Source organism: Phycomyces blakesleeanus (genome assembly GCF_001638985.1).
Source record: "Phycomyces blakesleeanus NRRL 1555(-) unplaced genomic scaffold PHYBLscaffold_52, whole genome shotgun sequence".
Taxonomy (NCBI): Eukaryota; Fungi; Mucoromycota; class Mucoromycetes; order Mucorales; family Phycomycetaceae; genus Phycomyces; species Phycomyces blakesleeanus.
Genome location: NW_017265194.1, coordinates 1 through 14,966, shown reverse-complemented (window position 1 = coordinate 14,966; position 14,966 = coordinate 1). Strand labels below are relative to the sequence as shown.

Genomic DNA, 14,966 nt, shown 5'->3' with positions numbered 1-14,966 from the left:
TAGTTAATCATTGCTTGTTGAAATTGTCTAATAATTTTACAGTCAACGCTGATGATCAAGTTTCTGCTATTCGTCGAGGTAACAGGCGTACACCCTCCTTTGAATATCTTTCTGTCATCCATCATATTTATCTAGTCATACCATAGTCCACACCAAGGTTCAAGAGTTTAGTCTCCACCCAGGTTCACAGACATTCAAGTATAATTGCCCTTTTAGGACTGCCGGCTGCTATTGCCTATTGCTTTTAATATATAGGTCAAGGGATAAATTTCCTACTCTCAACCATGAGCCACAGGTATCACCGTTTATTTTGAACATTTATTTATTATCGATTACATTTGATTAGTATTTTAAATCCGAGTCTAACGATCAAGCTTCAGCTTTCCGGGAAGGGTTGAAGATATCCATGTATCTTTGATTTTTTTTAATATCGACTGAATTTCTCTGGCGTTTGCACATTCAAGTCCATTGATCAAGTCTTTGGTCATTATCAAGTTTCCACTCAACATTATTGGGTAAAGGTATATAAGATTCTTAGATTACTTTTTTACAGCCAATGACATTTATCAAGCGTTTTTAGAGTCCTGGTCAACGATCAAGATCCTGCTATTAATTCAACGTCTTAGATATATAAGTGTATTTAAATATTACTTTACTACTGATTCTATCTATTTAATCTTTTTTTTTCTTTTTCTTTTTTACATTCTATGCTAGCCCTCACGGCTCTAGTCTCCATCAAGGCTTATAGACATACAAGGTTTTTTTATTGGAATATGTTCTCACTATCAGTTTTAATTTTTCTAGTAATTTCACAGTTCATACCAACGATTAGGCGTCCGATTTCCATCCAGGGCTACAGGCATACATCTTTATTACACCATTTACTTACAGCCTGTTTTATATGTCCAGAATCTTCACAGCTCATGTCAACAGTCACGGTTTTGACCTACATCTCCAACCATAGGTATATATATATTTCCGAGAATTTACTTACTATTAGGTGTATTTTTCTAGTGTTTTCATAGTAAAGACCAACGATTAATATTCCGACATTTTCCTACAGTCATAGACATACAAGTCTCTTTGAGCCTTTAGTTACTTTAAGCTGTATATTCCCATACTTTTTACAGCAAAGACCAGCGATCAAGGTTTCACTCTCCATAAAAATCCTCAGGTATACAAAGCTCTTTAAATATTTTCTTACTATCAATTAGATTATTCTAGTGTTTACACAGTCAAAGCCAAACTATAAAGCCTCTGTTGCCCGTCCAAGTTCTCCAGTATATATATATATATATATATATATATATATATTGAGCATCTACTTACTGGTTGTTGTTTTTAGTTATCTTGACATAGTCAAAACCAACGATTAAGGTTTCACCATACATCCAGGGTATGAGATATACATGTCTCGTTTAGTATTTAGCTATCAACTATTATTTTGTCTAGCTTTTTTTTTATATATTTTAAGCCAACGATCAAGTTTTGAGTATTTATTCATGATCACAGGTATATATTTCTTTTTGAACATATACTTATTGTTGGCTTTCTTTTTTTAGTCTATTTACCACCAGGGCGAACGATCAATATTCTGCTGCCCATTTTGGGCTATATGTATACATGACTCTTTAAGCAGTTAATACTTGTCGCTTTTATTTGTCTAGTCTTTTAATCGCCAAGTCCAAAATTTATGGCTCTGCTCTACATCATGGGCCGTAGGTATACAAGTCTCTTTGTGAATCTATTCACTGATGGTTATAAATACTTATAATTTCACAGTTGGTGTCAAAGATCATTGTCTAACTCTTATTCATATGTTACAGGTATACATTGTTTAGTTGCCCATTTTTCTTTGAATGATGCTTGTATTTGCTTATTTTTTTTTCTCTTCGTAGTTTAGGTCAATTATCATGGTTCTATTCTTTATTAAGAATTAAAGACATAGGAGGAGTTTTTAAAATTTTCTCACTGAAAATTGTATTTACTAATTTTTTTTACAGCCAATACCAGGTATCAGTATTGTTCTGGGTAGTACTGAAAATGGGCAATGAGATACTGCACGAATCCTGGACCCCCATGGATGCTCGTCAAAAAGAGTTTGTATTCCAACATAATGCACTTTCCTCATACACCTTGTGGCAATCCTGGCACAAAACATATTTATGAACGCTTTTGTTCATGGATGAAAAATCCGTTTTGTGTTTGAGGCCAGAAATGTTCGATGGCAATTGTAAATTCTTCTCGTAAGTTGTCTAGAGCTTATTGATGAACTTTATCAGGATGACAGCGCCTTTGTTGGCCACATAGCGGGGAGCTAACATTACCACAAAAGTAGTAATGATCCTGTGCACTGGGTTCTCAGGCATATCGGGGGGGGGGGGGGGGGGGGGGCAAAAGGATCTATTGTAAAAAACCAAAAAAAAAATCATCTCCCTTTTTTTCAAATTTTTCTTTCTTCCATAGCACAACACCAACCTTCATTAACAAATTCCTCGACCTCCACCTTAACAACATCTTCATTATTGTTTTCTTTGTTTTCATCGCCATTGTCTTTGCTGTTGTGAATCTCCTCATTCGTAACTGGAACATTCTCATCGTCAGACACTGGGGTTCCTTCCCAAGCAAGTAAGTTGGTCTGACCACACTCTTCTTCCGTGGTTCTGGATTGACATGTTTAAATGGCTGTATTTAGAATATGTTACATAATTACGCTCTATTATTTTTATTTAAATAAATATTTCCTACGTTCAACATCAACCTCCATCGAATTTCTATGGGCAGAAGATTCTGTTAAAACATGTTATTTTTTGAACTACAGAAAAAGTAGAATATAATAGAATAATACTACAAACTGCGTACCACTTTCACATCTTATAGCATCTAATCTTGCTCTTTTGTTATGGCGCTGAGCAGTTCTTCCGGCTACAAAACTATAGACTAGTTCGTTCTGACTACATCCAGTGCAATAGCACTTTTTATTGTAAGGTTGAGGGGTTGAGAACATTGTGTTTTTTGTTAAAAAAATTGAGAAAAAGGAAACAGGTGCTACATGTACTTTATTCACAAAGTCTTTATAATAATAAATAGAATAACTTTTGTTGCTTGTTATATCCGAGCCAATAGAATACAGTAAAGCTGTGTTTTCAACTTGTGAACATGGAAAACTATCCCACATTTACAATTTTTATCAAACAACTGTGCGCATTGTAATTTCCACCCTTTTTTTCAGTGTGATCCGTTCTCAAACACAAGCAGTTATGACAGCTACGCCATTGAATATTGATGAGGGTACCTTCTCAATATCTAACCATCCAATTGCTAGCATGGTGCAGAGCTACATCCATATGCAGCCTGAAGTAGAGTATGTTTTGTCTTCAGTCGTGGAAGAGAAAGCTCGTAGACATCTTTCGTATAAAATTCACAGCGCAAAATCTATGTCGGAAAAGTTAGCTGGGCGTAATCGGTTTTCTTGTTGTCGAACAAGAAAGATAAGAGTAAGTATAATCCACGGTTTTTGTTTAAATAATTTTAACATTTTTTTTTTCTTTTTACAAAGAAGTGTCATTTTTTTTATTTAGAATTCCTAATTGTTGATATTATAACACAGATCAAAGAGTACTTTAGCAAGTTAAAAGGACGGAGAAATGATCAAAAAGAATAAAAGTCATTAGCTTTTCCAAGTGTCCAGCTATTCCAAGAAACGTCAAACTTTTGAAGGAGAGAAAGGTGCGTGTTGTTGCATGGAATAGCACACGGCATAATAAAAAAAGTACAGAGTATATAGTATTTTATTGATTTTTATTCATTGTTTTGAAAGATGTGGGTTGAATCGATAAAAGATGATGCGGTAGTAATGTCGAGATGGGAAGTAATAAATAAATAGTTATTTTATTTTATTTTACTTTATTTTACAGCCGATTAATGAAATATATATATATACAAAATAATTATTTAATTATACAATCTTGATTGTTTTATCCACGGTTTTTTTTCGTTGGAAATTGTAATATCGCTCTCTGTAAGTTTATTTTGATAAAAGCTAAGAAAATGGTGGGCATTGGGTATTAAATATACAGGTATTTTGTCTTTCATACTTTTGATAAAAACAATAAAAATAAATAACGGTTTTTACTATTCGTTGATAATAGAATTCAATATAATTTTAAATATTTGATAAAGAAGTAATGCTAAAACAAAAGAAAAATAGAGAGATAAATAAAGGCAAACCCTTTCGCAGTCAAAAAAACTCTTACTATAATTATTTATATTAGTAATATAAATAATTCTATTTTTATTCGTGACTACTTTTCTAGGCAGTGGGATGACTAGGCGCTTTTGGATCCCACCCTGGATGTTGTGCGTAGTCAACGCGAAATACGAATGCAGACGATGCACCGGGATGATGCACGCAATACTCTTCTTAATAAACCCACTCACCCACAAATTCAGACCTTACCCAACTAACGGCTTAATTCTGACAGAATGGCATGTCGCAAATCTTTTTAAAAAACCAAACGTTGACACTTTTGATTCTACCAATCTTGATGACAAGTAAATATGTACTCAATCTGACCAGGGAATTTAGAGATGTCGTCAACTATCCTACCAAAAAAAACATAACCCGCACAATTGAGCTGCGATATTTCTTCTGTTCACTAAAAAACTCCTGGCCAAGCAACGAAATATTCTTCATCTTCTGAATGCAAATGTTTACCAGCACATTCTCACCAAGTGAAATACTCCCCACGCCGCAGAAAGAAAAGTATTCTGGTAAGCCTTGACATAGAATTTGAATAGCCATTAAGAGTAATCATACTTCATCGTATTCAAATTTTGTAACTTCAATGGCATGGTAGTTGGTGGCGACGTCTTAGTTCCGATTACATTGTACCATAGGCTGTTGACGACTTGCTGGAACATCGGGAGGTCAAATGGCAATGCAGGAGGATAATCATTATCAATACACTGAAGACACGGTAGATGAGATTCAGATAGCACTTGCGCGACGCCTTAGGAAAATATTATTATACGCAGCAGAAGATTAATGGAATACACAGGAAAAAAAGTGTCAGTGAACGCATTCTCCGGAAAAACGCTCATTACTGTCACCTCTAGACCATTACGGTAGTTTGTCTTAATGTTTTTTTTAACTTATACTTGTGTATCTTAAGGTTATACATCCAAAATTTAAAGACCAGACCAAAGTCAAGCATCAACTCACACAAATGCATATTTGGTGTGCTACTCCTTTTTTTCGTAAATACTCTGGCATTATTCCCCAAATTTACCAAGGGGCTGGCCTGCGTAGTCTATATGTAAGTACTTGTTCAATGGACCTTTCAACTTTCGGCATGTCTTGGCAAGATTGGTCTAGTTATTGTAATCACTTTTGGGCAAAAACTCCTTCAACACCACCAGAAAATGCACCAGACACAACGATCGCCACTCACCTGCCTTCATATATAGGAACTAAGGCGTGACTTTTTCAAATAAGACGGTATATTCAGGAGGAAGAGGAATATCATCAGCAAAGCGTTGTATACGAGCAATAACAGCAGCGGAAAAATACAAAGGCATTTCAAACACTGGCCATACGGTTCGCTATCACAAGAAATATATTGTGCGTGAGATCAACAATCATGTAAGCGATGCAACTCTGAAAACTGCATGCCGTTCTGCTTCTCCAAATTTTCTCTTTCTACATCTGATTCTGTGCAAAACCACATATTGTCATATATGGAAACCATCTCTTCTGTCCGTGATTCCCAGTTTTCATTGACACGCCAAACGTAATTGATCTTACTTGATGCAGTAATCACGGGGATATATCATTTGAATTTATGACAGCCATATGTGTTTACATGCCATGTTCTGTGAATCCGGCAGTATTTCTAGCAGCAGATATCTCGGAAGCGACATACATGATAGCAGTATAGACAGTAGTACCATTAGGGAACTTGGTAGTCCTCACAGCTATACCACCATAACAGTCTACCATCCCATCAACAAATGTTTCCAGAAATACGTCCATCTAGTCGTCCTCTACTTCCTTTGGACCAGGTATGACATCAACGAGGATAATATTTTCTGGTCTCATTTGGTCTTCCTTGGGGAAATTGCTGATAAGTAAGTACAAAGCACCGCCTGTATAAATCCGTCCTTCAAACAGCTTAAACCAATATACATTCAATGTCAACATGAGAGAATTGGCATGATTTACAAAGGTCCCGTCGGCTTCACCGAGCATATCAGTCTAAATTGCATCATCGTATACGTCCGTCATCGTACTTTCTATTGTTTTGCTTGACCCCTAGTGCACGATTTACTCATCTGACTTGACTTTGTGGAAATGTTGTGACGAGATATTTTCTCAGTAAGCTGTAAGGAAATACCATGAGAGGGACTGGCTTCTCAATTGCTGGTCTGGCATACAGGGAATTACTGGCATAGATAGATGGAGCGGAATGTGCTTCTCGGAGGAACAGTTGGATTGATGATACCCTGGTAAGTATATGACATTACGTTTGATACAGATGGTGTACTTGAAGACGGTTTTGTCATAAGATCGAATCCAGACATTATTTTCGATACATCAACGGTGACATATGGATCAGTATCCTTCTCATAGGTAACAAGAAAGTATTGGAATAATTTCAGTGTTGTAGATCCTCCTTGCTTGAGCCAAGCAAAACGCTTGAAATATAACACCAAATAGAGCTATTAGTTGAGTGACTTGATGAATGTCATCCATTTTCAAACATAGGATTACAAAAAGGCAAGTGTTATGATAAGTATCATCATTATCTGTAATATGATTTATGTATATTTCTTTGTTCAATAGGTGCATACCTGAATCCATCGTATCTTTAAATACTATGACACCAACAATGTCAGCTTTATTCTCATCGTTGGACTCCTCACTTTAATCCGGATAGTTATTGTCAAATGGCGATAGTAGTGTCTCAGTATCATACTCTTCTTTGAATTGAAAAGGTTTGTCTTCTCGCAAAAAAAAGTATACTATGTGTGGCGGTTTCAGGAAATCTAATAGAAGAAGTACCTTTATCTACAATAATAAAAATAAAAAAAATATGTTTTATACGATTTTTTTTGGTCTTGGTTATTGAGATATATCAGTCTATTATCAATGTAATTAACTCTACTAAGCTTACGGTCTCTATTAGTAAGAATTACAAATTGAATTCTATATATCTCTTTTAATATAATGACAATAAGGGTTTAACTAGCTATCGATGCGTGACGATTCGTGGCAGCAATGCTTTAACTACTATTCAAATAATGTTCAATATAAAAGTACAACACTTGTTGGGTGCCTTTAATATTTTTGAGTAAAATACTTTTGGGTGTAATAATCTTGATTAAAATACCCGTGAGTAAGATTGATTATAATATTATAAATATCATTATTAATTGTACATCTAGCACACTAATTGTTTGTAAGTTTCGGTCAAGTCTCGACAGTCAATCATCCGATCTTTTTGTTAGAGCAACCCTTTCAATTTCGATATTTAACAAAAAAGGCGTTGGTATATATATATGTATATATATAATATTAATTACCACAGTACGGAAATACACGATAATCATTATTAAAACACGAGTTTAAAGTAGGCAGGGAAAGTACGCCAAAGTACATCACTAAGTACGCATTTTACTCTCTCGTAATGATATAGCTCTCGATACCAGTGTGTTTCGTTTTATATTACCAACCCAAGATATTATAATGGACGCCACAAGTACTTTGTAACTCTAATGTCTTGAATTCAAAAAATCAAATAGTAACCACAATAGTACTTGACATAACCGTGTATATATTTGACAGTATAGAAATACTTATTTGTTTTTTTCTATCATTATGTACTCTTTATATTAACTTATTTTATTAACAGCTTCTATTGTATTTGATTTTAAAGAAGAAAAAAACAGAGTACTTGTATGTGATACCCAGAGTCAGATATACTCGACGTCTTCAAGAAATTATACTTATACAGTCGAATATTGTTTTCATGCTAATTGAGCCTCCACAGTTCTAATTAAAGCAAGAAATATTATCTTTGTTTTCAAATAGGCTCTTGTAGAGAACGGTAAATGTAATTGCGAAAATATTTACAAGGCAATTAGCAAGAAAAGTTTCATATTTATTTTACAGTTTTCGATGCACCCGAGTTGGTCGATATACTTTACATTCAAGTGGCTGCTGAAGAAAAAGAAAAAGAAAAAGAAAGGCGTATTTTTATACTAATGTGTCTTACATGACATGGAAATAAGCACTGGTGCAAATCATTAGGAGTACAGCTACTAAACTTTTCGACTAGTTGGCGGATGGGTATACATAAGAAATTATCGGTTTTGGTCGTAAATAAATGAATATGGTACATCAAAGGATACCATTCTGCGCACACACCCGCACTCACGCAAAACAATCGGATCCAGTACATAATCAAATAACACTGGACTTATAGGTTTTTATATTTCTTACCATTTTATCATTTTTCATGAAAATAATTAAACTGCCAACACAAAGCAACTGCCGAAAAAAACAAAATAATATTAGTACAGTTGCACCTAACCAAAACTCATATACCACTACAGTCCTCATCGTCCACCATAATAGCAACGATTTTGCTAATATTGAAAGGCAATTAGTTATTCCTTTCTTTTATATTGTTTATCCACGCACACAAACGCCAACTGTACCAAGAATTAATTTGAGTTGAGTGCAATTTTAGACAATCCAATATCTTTGTCATTCTTTCTTTCTTTCTTTCTTTCTTTTTAAATTCAATGCAATAGATCTCTGATTCCTAAAAAAGGATTAGAGAACACATAGAAACACCTATAGAAACAGATGATTTTTTAACATCAAGCAAAATACATCGACTCTTGTCCAGGGTGAAAAAACGCGTGATGAAGGATACAGATGAAGTATAGAATAACAATAATGAGAATAAAAAATGGTTGATACCTTTGGTGTGCGGGATGAGGCCAAGGTAATTTGATTGACAATAAACGTGAATGAGAAAATATTTGGGAGTTATTGGAGTCTCACTTTGACCTCCATGTGGTCGATGGTTTTAACCTCTTAAAATACAATACCATTGTTGTATAACTTATTTATTTTTATTACTGTTTTGTAATCGTTCCAAATTCTATCTACACAAAGAATCAAAATGGGGAAAAACATCGTTTAATTGTTGTGGCTCAAAATTTAAATATTATTTATTTATTTATTGAGCTATGTCATACGGGGAATAAGCCAATCGTCTACCTCTCTTACGATGCATACTGCCTGTTCATACATATTTTCCCAGGGGTGGAAAAATTTTATACTTTACTTCCTTGTAATTTTATGATTTTCTGGTTCTCTTCCTTTTTAAAAAAAACCGATTGACTTTCTGTGATGAAACTACTTATTCTTAAGTTCTTTACAAAACAGGTTTAACTTATTGTGCCATCACGAATACTATTATCACTCAAAATAAACTCTTTTCACAATAAAAATTCATATTAGTTAAGAATATTGTGTCTTATTTTTTGAACCATTGTAATCACCGTGAATTATCCCAAGCGTATGTAATGGATAAAAGCCCTTTATTTGTAAACAAAAACTTGCCCCACCAATAAATTGGCTTTCGTTTCTGGTATGTAACGCACCTTTATCATTACTCGATTTAACATGAAATGGAAGCTTTTCTTTTGTACATATGCTTTCTACAATAGCCATAAGTACACACGCTATTCTTACCACCTTTTTCTCATGAGTATTAAACCTTTACAGTAAAAGTATATTTTTCGATCAAGGTATATACCGACAAACGAAAATTAGTTACCATCACTGCACACGCCTACTCTTCTTATTATTCACCGTTTCAAATATATATATATCGATTATTCCTATTTTTGCCAATATATACTACAGGGAGCCTAAAAAATATATAAAATAAAAAATCATAATAATGTGGCTTTATCATACAAAGAGAATGCGAGTAATTGTTTTCTAGCTGGTACATATCAAAACTTGCTCGTGGTCTTGGTGAAAGCTTGCGCTTTTAACAAATATAATATATTTTTAGAGATGTTCTTGGTAAAATACGTGTGTGCGTACATGTGCGCATGTGTATGATTGTAGTAATTTCAATTGTAACTTTCATGGCAAGTTAATGTGAATATGTATGGTTATTGAAAGAGATGCATACAGAAGAAAAATAAAATAAATAAATAAATAAATAAATAAATAAATAAAAGTATTATTTTTGTTTATTCTGCTTGAAAAAACAACCCCCCGTCCTCATTCCTCAACTGGAATCATTGCACCAATGACTGCATTGAAAATATTTTTTTACAACTTTTCAACCTCTCCACAAAAAATATAAAGAATATCAAATATATATATATACCTCTTGTAATTGAGATTATTTGAACAATGTGTCGCCTCGGTTAAAGGGCACACAAGATACCAAAAAATAAATAAATAAATAAAAAATATCGGTTTCAGTCGGCATTTATAATATTATTATTTTTTTTATTTTTTTTGGGAAATCAATATTTATTCAAAAAATAAAATTCATATAATTCTACTTTTCTTGACTTCTACTGATTGTATTTGTATGCTTCTTGGCTCTATCAATAGCTAATGACGAAGAGTAACTGAAAAGTGGCATTAGAGGCACATTGTCGGTCTTTAGAATTTTTTCGGAGATTGAATCATGCTACGATTAGATGGCCGCCGGGATTTGATATAGTGCGCAGGTGGGTAAAAATTAAAATAAATCAAATATTTCCGCTCTAGCCGAATATCATATATATATATATATTAAAAAAAAATAGAATTTATCTAAAAAAAATTAATATGTTTATTCACAATATTTTTGAAATGCTAATTTATTATAAATATAATAAAAGCATTAAAATAAAATATAAATAAATAAAAAACAAAATAATAAAAATAATAAAAAAATAATAAAAAAAAAATAATAAAAAATAAAATAAAAAACAAAATAATAAAAATAATAATAAAAAATAAGAAAAAAAAAAAGAAAAAAATATAAGAAAAAAAATATAAAAAAAAACAAAAATAATAATAATAAAAAATTAAAAAAAAAAAAACTAAATGTTTATTTTATACTTCAGCTAAATAGTTTATTTTATATTAATTTTTTCGTTTGCTATACTATAATAAAAAATATACTCTAGAACTATAATATCTCTATTTATATTTCATTTCTTGAGATTTTAACTTTTATAATAGTCTTATTATAACAAGCAATCATAAACCTTCCCTTAATATGTAAACAGACTTTTCCTTTACATCTCTTTAATTTAATAAACAAATTATTAAAAGAAGAAAACTTATAACAGTAGTATTATACTGTTGTTTTATTACAAAAAAAAACTATCAGACATTATTTTGATGAATCCGTACAATCTGAAAATAATTAACCACAATACCTCCTTATGCGCAGTAATATATTCCTGAGCATTAACCAAAGTATAATGACTTTCCTTTTATTTAAATATAATATAATAGCTAATTCAGATAATGTGCAGTATTAGTTTAGAAAACTATATATGACAATTCAATTCATATCCATAAAAAGTATCTTTTATCCTATCTTTGATTTTACATATACTCCTTGATCCCCAGTTGGTTTGCCCTTTTGACTTTACTATAGTAAAAGGAAGACCAACCCAGATCAGGAACAACAAAATCGAAATAAAAGAATGCTACCGCGTAGGGTCGAACAGGGGTGCTCAGAACCAAAACACAACGCTATAACACTTGAGGTGCGCAGCAACATTCAAACATTCTTCATTAAAATCATTATTTCACCGTTGCCATCAACATAAATATATATATATATAAAGATTATAAAAGAGTTGTGAATATATATAAAATTAAAGATTAAATATGATTAGAGTATGTAACTTATATTTGACGAGATGATTGGATATGACTTGGATATTGACAAGTGTGAATATATATAATGTGATAGATCCAATGGTATTGACTAATATCAGAGATAGATAAGATGTTATAGGCTAATATTAGTAATAAATCAAATGTTATTGGCTAATATTGATTATATATTATATTTTATTAACTTATATAAGTAGTAAATTGGATGTGATAAATATATATATATAATATAAATTGACTGTTATTGATTTATATATATATCAGATCAGATATCATTTATTTATATATATACTAGATCAGCAGTGTTCAGCTTATATATGTATGAGATTGACTGTTATCTACTTATATATATATCAGATTGGATATCATATGTTTATATATAGTGCAGATCACTTGTTATCAGCTTATATATATACCCAATTGGTAGTCAACAACTTATATATATACTCAATTGGCAGTCAACAGCTTATATATATACTAGATTGACTAATATCAGCTTATATATGTATGAGATAGGCTGTTAATAGTTTATATATATATAGCTGATTGGCAGTCAACAATTTATATATATACCAGATCAGCTATCATCAGCTTATATATATATCAGATTGAGTATCATATGTTTATATATAGTGTGGATCACCTGTTATCAGCTTATATATATACCCAATTGGTGGTCAACAGCTTATATATATATCAGATCAACTATCATCAGCTTATATATATACCAGATTGGTAGTCAACAGCTTATATATATGCCAGATCAGCAATTAACAGCTTATATATATGCCAGATTGGTAGTTAACAGCTTATATATATGCCAGATTGGCGATCAATAACTTATATATATGCCAGATCGGCAATCAACAAGTTATATATATGCCAGATCGGTGGTCAACAGCTTATATATATCAGATCGGTAGTCAACAGCTTATATATATGCCAGATCGGCAGTTAACATCTTATATATATGTCAGATTGGCAGTCAACAGCTTATATATATGCCAGATTGGCAATCAACAGCTTATATATATGTCAGATCGGCGATCAACAGCTTATATATATACCAGATCGGTAGTCACACTGCAAAAGGAGGGTGGATTCAGTCGAATTTTATTTTTTGAATTTTGGCAAAATTTGGAAAAATATTTCAAACACCATTGTTTTTCAATATATTTTTTTCTTGAGATGGGAATTCGCAATTTTTTCTGATTATATTAAATAAACACAGATACAAACACAAATATTTATTAATTAGGCAATAAATCGCACAATTGTCTTAAAAAATATATGTTTCGATTGACTTGGCAGAAAAATAAAAAATAAAAATAAAATATTAAATGTTAAATGTAGTATTTAATTATTTTTCTGGAAGGAAAAACTTGTTGTTACAGATGCACCTAATTTAGACTCAATAATATTTTTATTGCATCGCAAAAAATACCGAATTTTATTAGAATATAATAATGTATGATATATGACTTATTTTTAATAAGAAAGTATATCAAAAAAAATTGAAAAAAAGAGCAAGAATTGATGTCATAAAAAATACAAGAAAAAGAAAATCCAAAAAAGGCCACTTGCCAAAATGAGCGAGAATTGATGTCATGTTAAAAAAACGCGAAAGAGAAAAACTACGCCATTATATCAGTGATTATTAAATTGAAGCCCCATTAATAATCAGGCACACTTTTTTTAAGAAAAGATCGCTGCATCAAAATCCATTTGTAATTCTTACTAATAGGGATGGTAAGCTCAATGTAGTCAATGACATAGTGAACAAGATATATCAACTCATTATTAATGACAAAAATAAGAGGCATATAAAAGATGAAAATAAAATATAGTATACACCTCTTTATTATTTTATTATTATTAATATTATTCTTACTGTTATGAATTCTACAACTAAAACCTACACTGTTATGTGTACATGTTCATCATGTACCAAAAATGCAATTGGCGGAATTTTGCAAAATGCACAGACCTTTAAGTGTCATAATAATGCTGATAAGTTATTAGACATTGGCCCAAAAAATCGAGGTAAATGACATTTGAGTAGTACGCGCATTACTGGATAAATTGTAATCTAATATTTTTTTTGTTAATTATCAGTTAATACAGAAGTTGTCGAAGAAGAGACAGACGTTGAGATGGTAGATGTATCTGAAACATCGATTGATTGTGAGTATAAAATTTCTTTTTAATAAATCATAATTTAGATAGCTAATAGTCTGGTTTTACTATAGATGAAGACAATTATTCTATTGTATCAGCCGAAACTACCGTACAGAGTGTACCTTTTTTGAGAGAAGACGAGATTTTTCAATTCGAAGAGTCTGATGTCGAGACAACATCATTGGCTTCTGACAATGACGATCCTGATTCAAGCGATGAGTCTGAAGATGAGAGCGAAGTTGAGGTTGCCGGTGTTGAAGATTTTGAAGACATGGTTGCTTCCGGTATGCATACATTTAAAAAAGAAATATACATAAATTGTGTTACAAATAATTAACAGAAATACTTGCCTTTGTAGTTGCTTCTTTGAAAATTCATGAAATGTCTCAAACAAGCCAATTCATGGCTCTATTTGGCGTTATCTTTCAGGCGTTTTACTTGGTTCAAGCAGGTGGAACTGCTATGTTGAAATTCTTCCGCCATCTTCTTGTTGCCTTTGATAAGGATACCGATCTCCCACTCACCATTGATGCATTAAAGACTATGACCGGCTTCAATTTCATGACAAAAAGCATCGTCAAATACACCGTCTGCAACAAGTGCTTTGCAATTTACCTACCAGGCAATCGCCAACCAAATTGCACATTCGAAAAATACACAACCACACCACCAACATACTGCGGAAATCCTCTTTTCTCTGACACCGAAGCTGATCGCGCCGTCCCTCTCATGGTTTTTCCATACAACTCGCTCAAGAATGCATTGGCACAGCATTTCGCCAAACCTGGGTTCGAGCATCAAATCGTTCAATGGAGATCAAGGGAAACCGTAAACAGTACCTTGTTGG

General features: G+C 32.3%; 6 protein-coding genes across 6 annotated transcripts; 3 read left to right on the top strand and 3 right to left on the bottom strand.

The window, feature by feature from the left end:
• The first annotated feature begins 472 nt into the window (after positions 1–472).
• PHYBLDRAFT_160895 (hypothetical protein) lies at positions 473–1,797 on the top strand. The gene is made up of 5 exons (XM_018434293.1): positions 473–521; positions 715–964; positions 1,064–1,174; positions 1,346–1,396; positions 1,563–1,797. The coding sequence occupies exons 2-4, from the start codon at positions 774–776 to the stop codon at positions 1,374–1,376; spliced, it is 333 nt and encodes a 110-aa protein (XP_018283180.1). The 5' UTR covers positions 473–521; positions 715–773; the 3' UTR covers positions 1,377–1,396; positions 1,563–1,797.
• A 708-nt stretch (positions 1,798–2,505) lies between these two features.
• PHYBLDRAFT_184220 (hypothetical protein) lies at positions 2,506–3,753 on the top strand. Its single transcript, XM_018438903.1, has 4 exons — positions 2,506–2,628; positions 2,917–2,983; positions 3,091–3,497; positions 3,560–3,753. Exons 3-4 carry the CDS (start codon positions 3,261–3,263, stop codon positions 3,662–3,664), a joined length of 342 nt encoding a protein of 113 aa, XP_018283179.1. The 5' UTR covers positions 2,506–2,628; positions 2,917–2,983; positions 3,091–3,260; the 3' UTR covers positions 3,665–3,753.
• Positions 3,754–4,407: 654 nt separating this feature from the next.
• On the bottom strand, positions 4,408–5,248 carry PHYBLDRAFT_160893 (hypothetical protein). The gene is made up of 2 exons (XM_018434292.1): positions 4,860–5,248; positions 4,408–4,773 (listed from the first exon to the last, which is right to left on the bottom strand). The coding sequence occupies exons 1-2, from the start codon at positions 4,921–4,923 to the stop codon at positions 4,601–4,603; spliced, it is 237 nt and encodes a 78-aa protein (XP_018283178.1). The 5' UTR covers positions 4,924–5,248; the 3' UTR covers positions 4,408–4,600.
• A 949-nt stretch (positions 5,249–6,197) lies between these two features.
• PHYBLDRAFT_189627 (hypothetical protein) lies at positions 6,198–7,660 on the bottom strand (the record flags this gene model as incomplete). The annotated part of the gene is made up of 4 exons (XM_018439691.1): positions 6,198–6,696; positions 7,064–7,069; positions 7,176–7,180; positions 7,585–7,660. The coding sequence occupies 4 exons, from the start codon at positions 7,658–7,660 to the stop codon at positions 6,442–6,444; spliced, it is 342 nt and encodes a 113-aa protein (XP_018283177.1). The 3' UTR covers positions 6,198–6,441.
• Positions 7,661–9,472: 1,812 nt separating this feature from the next.
• PHYBLDRAFT_160892 (hypothetical protein) lies at positions 9,473–10,455 on the bottom strand. The gene is made up of 2 exons (XM_018434291.1): positions 10,422–10,455; positions 9,473–10,168 (listed from the first exon to the last, which is right to left on the bottom strand). The coding sequence occupies exon 2, from the start codon at positions 9,746–9,748 to the stop codon at positions 9,536–9,538; it is 213 nt and encodes a 70-aa protein (XP_018283176.1). The 5' UTR covers positions 9,749–10,168; positions 10,422–10,455; the 3' UTR covers positions 9,473–9,535.
• Positions 10,456–13,836: 3,381 nt separating this feature from the next.
• PHYBLDRAFT_153760 (hypothetical protein) lies at positions 13,837–14,947 on the top strand (the record flags this gene model as incomplete). The annotated part of the gene is made up of 4 exons (XM_018433246.1): positions 13,837–13,984; positions 14,057–14,125; positions 14,191–14,403; positions 14,478–14,947. Coding segments are annotated over 4 exons (900 nt in total), but the record flags the coding sequence as incomplete, so codon positions are not given.
• Positions 14,948–14,966: the final 19 nt, after the last annotated feature.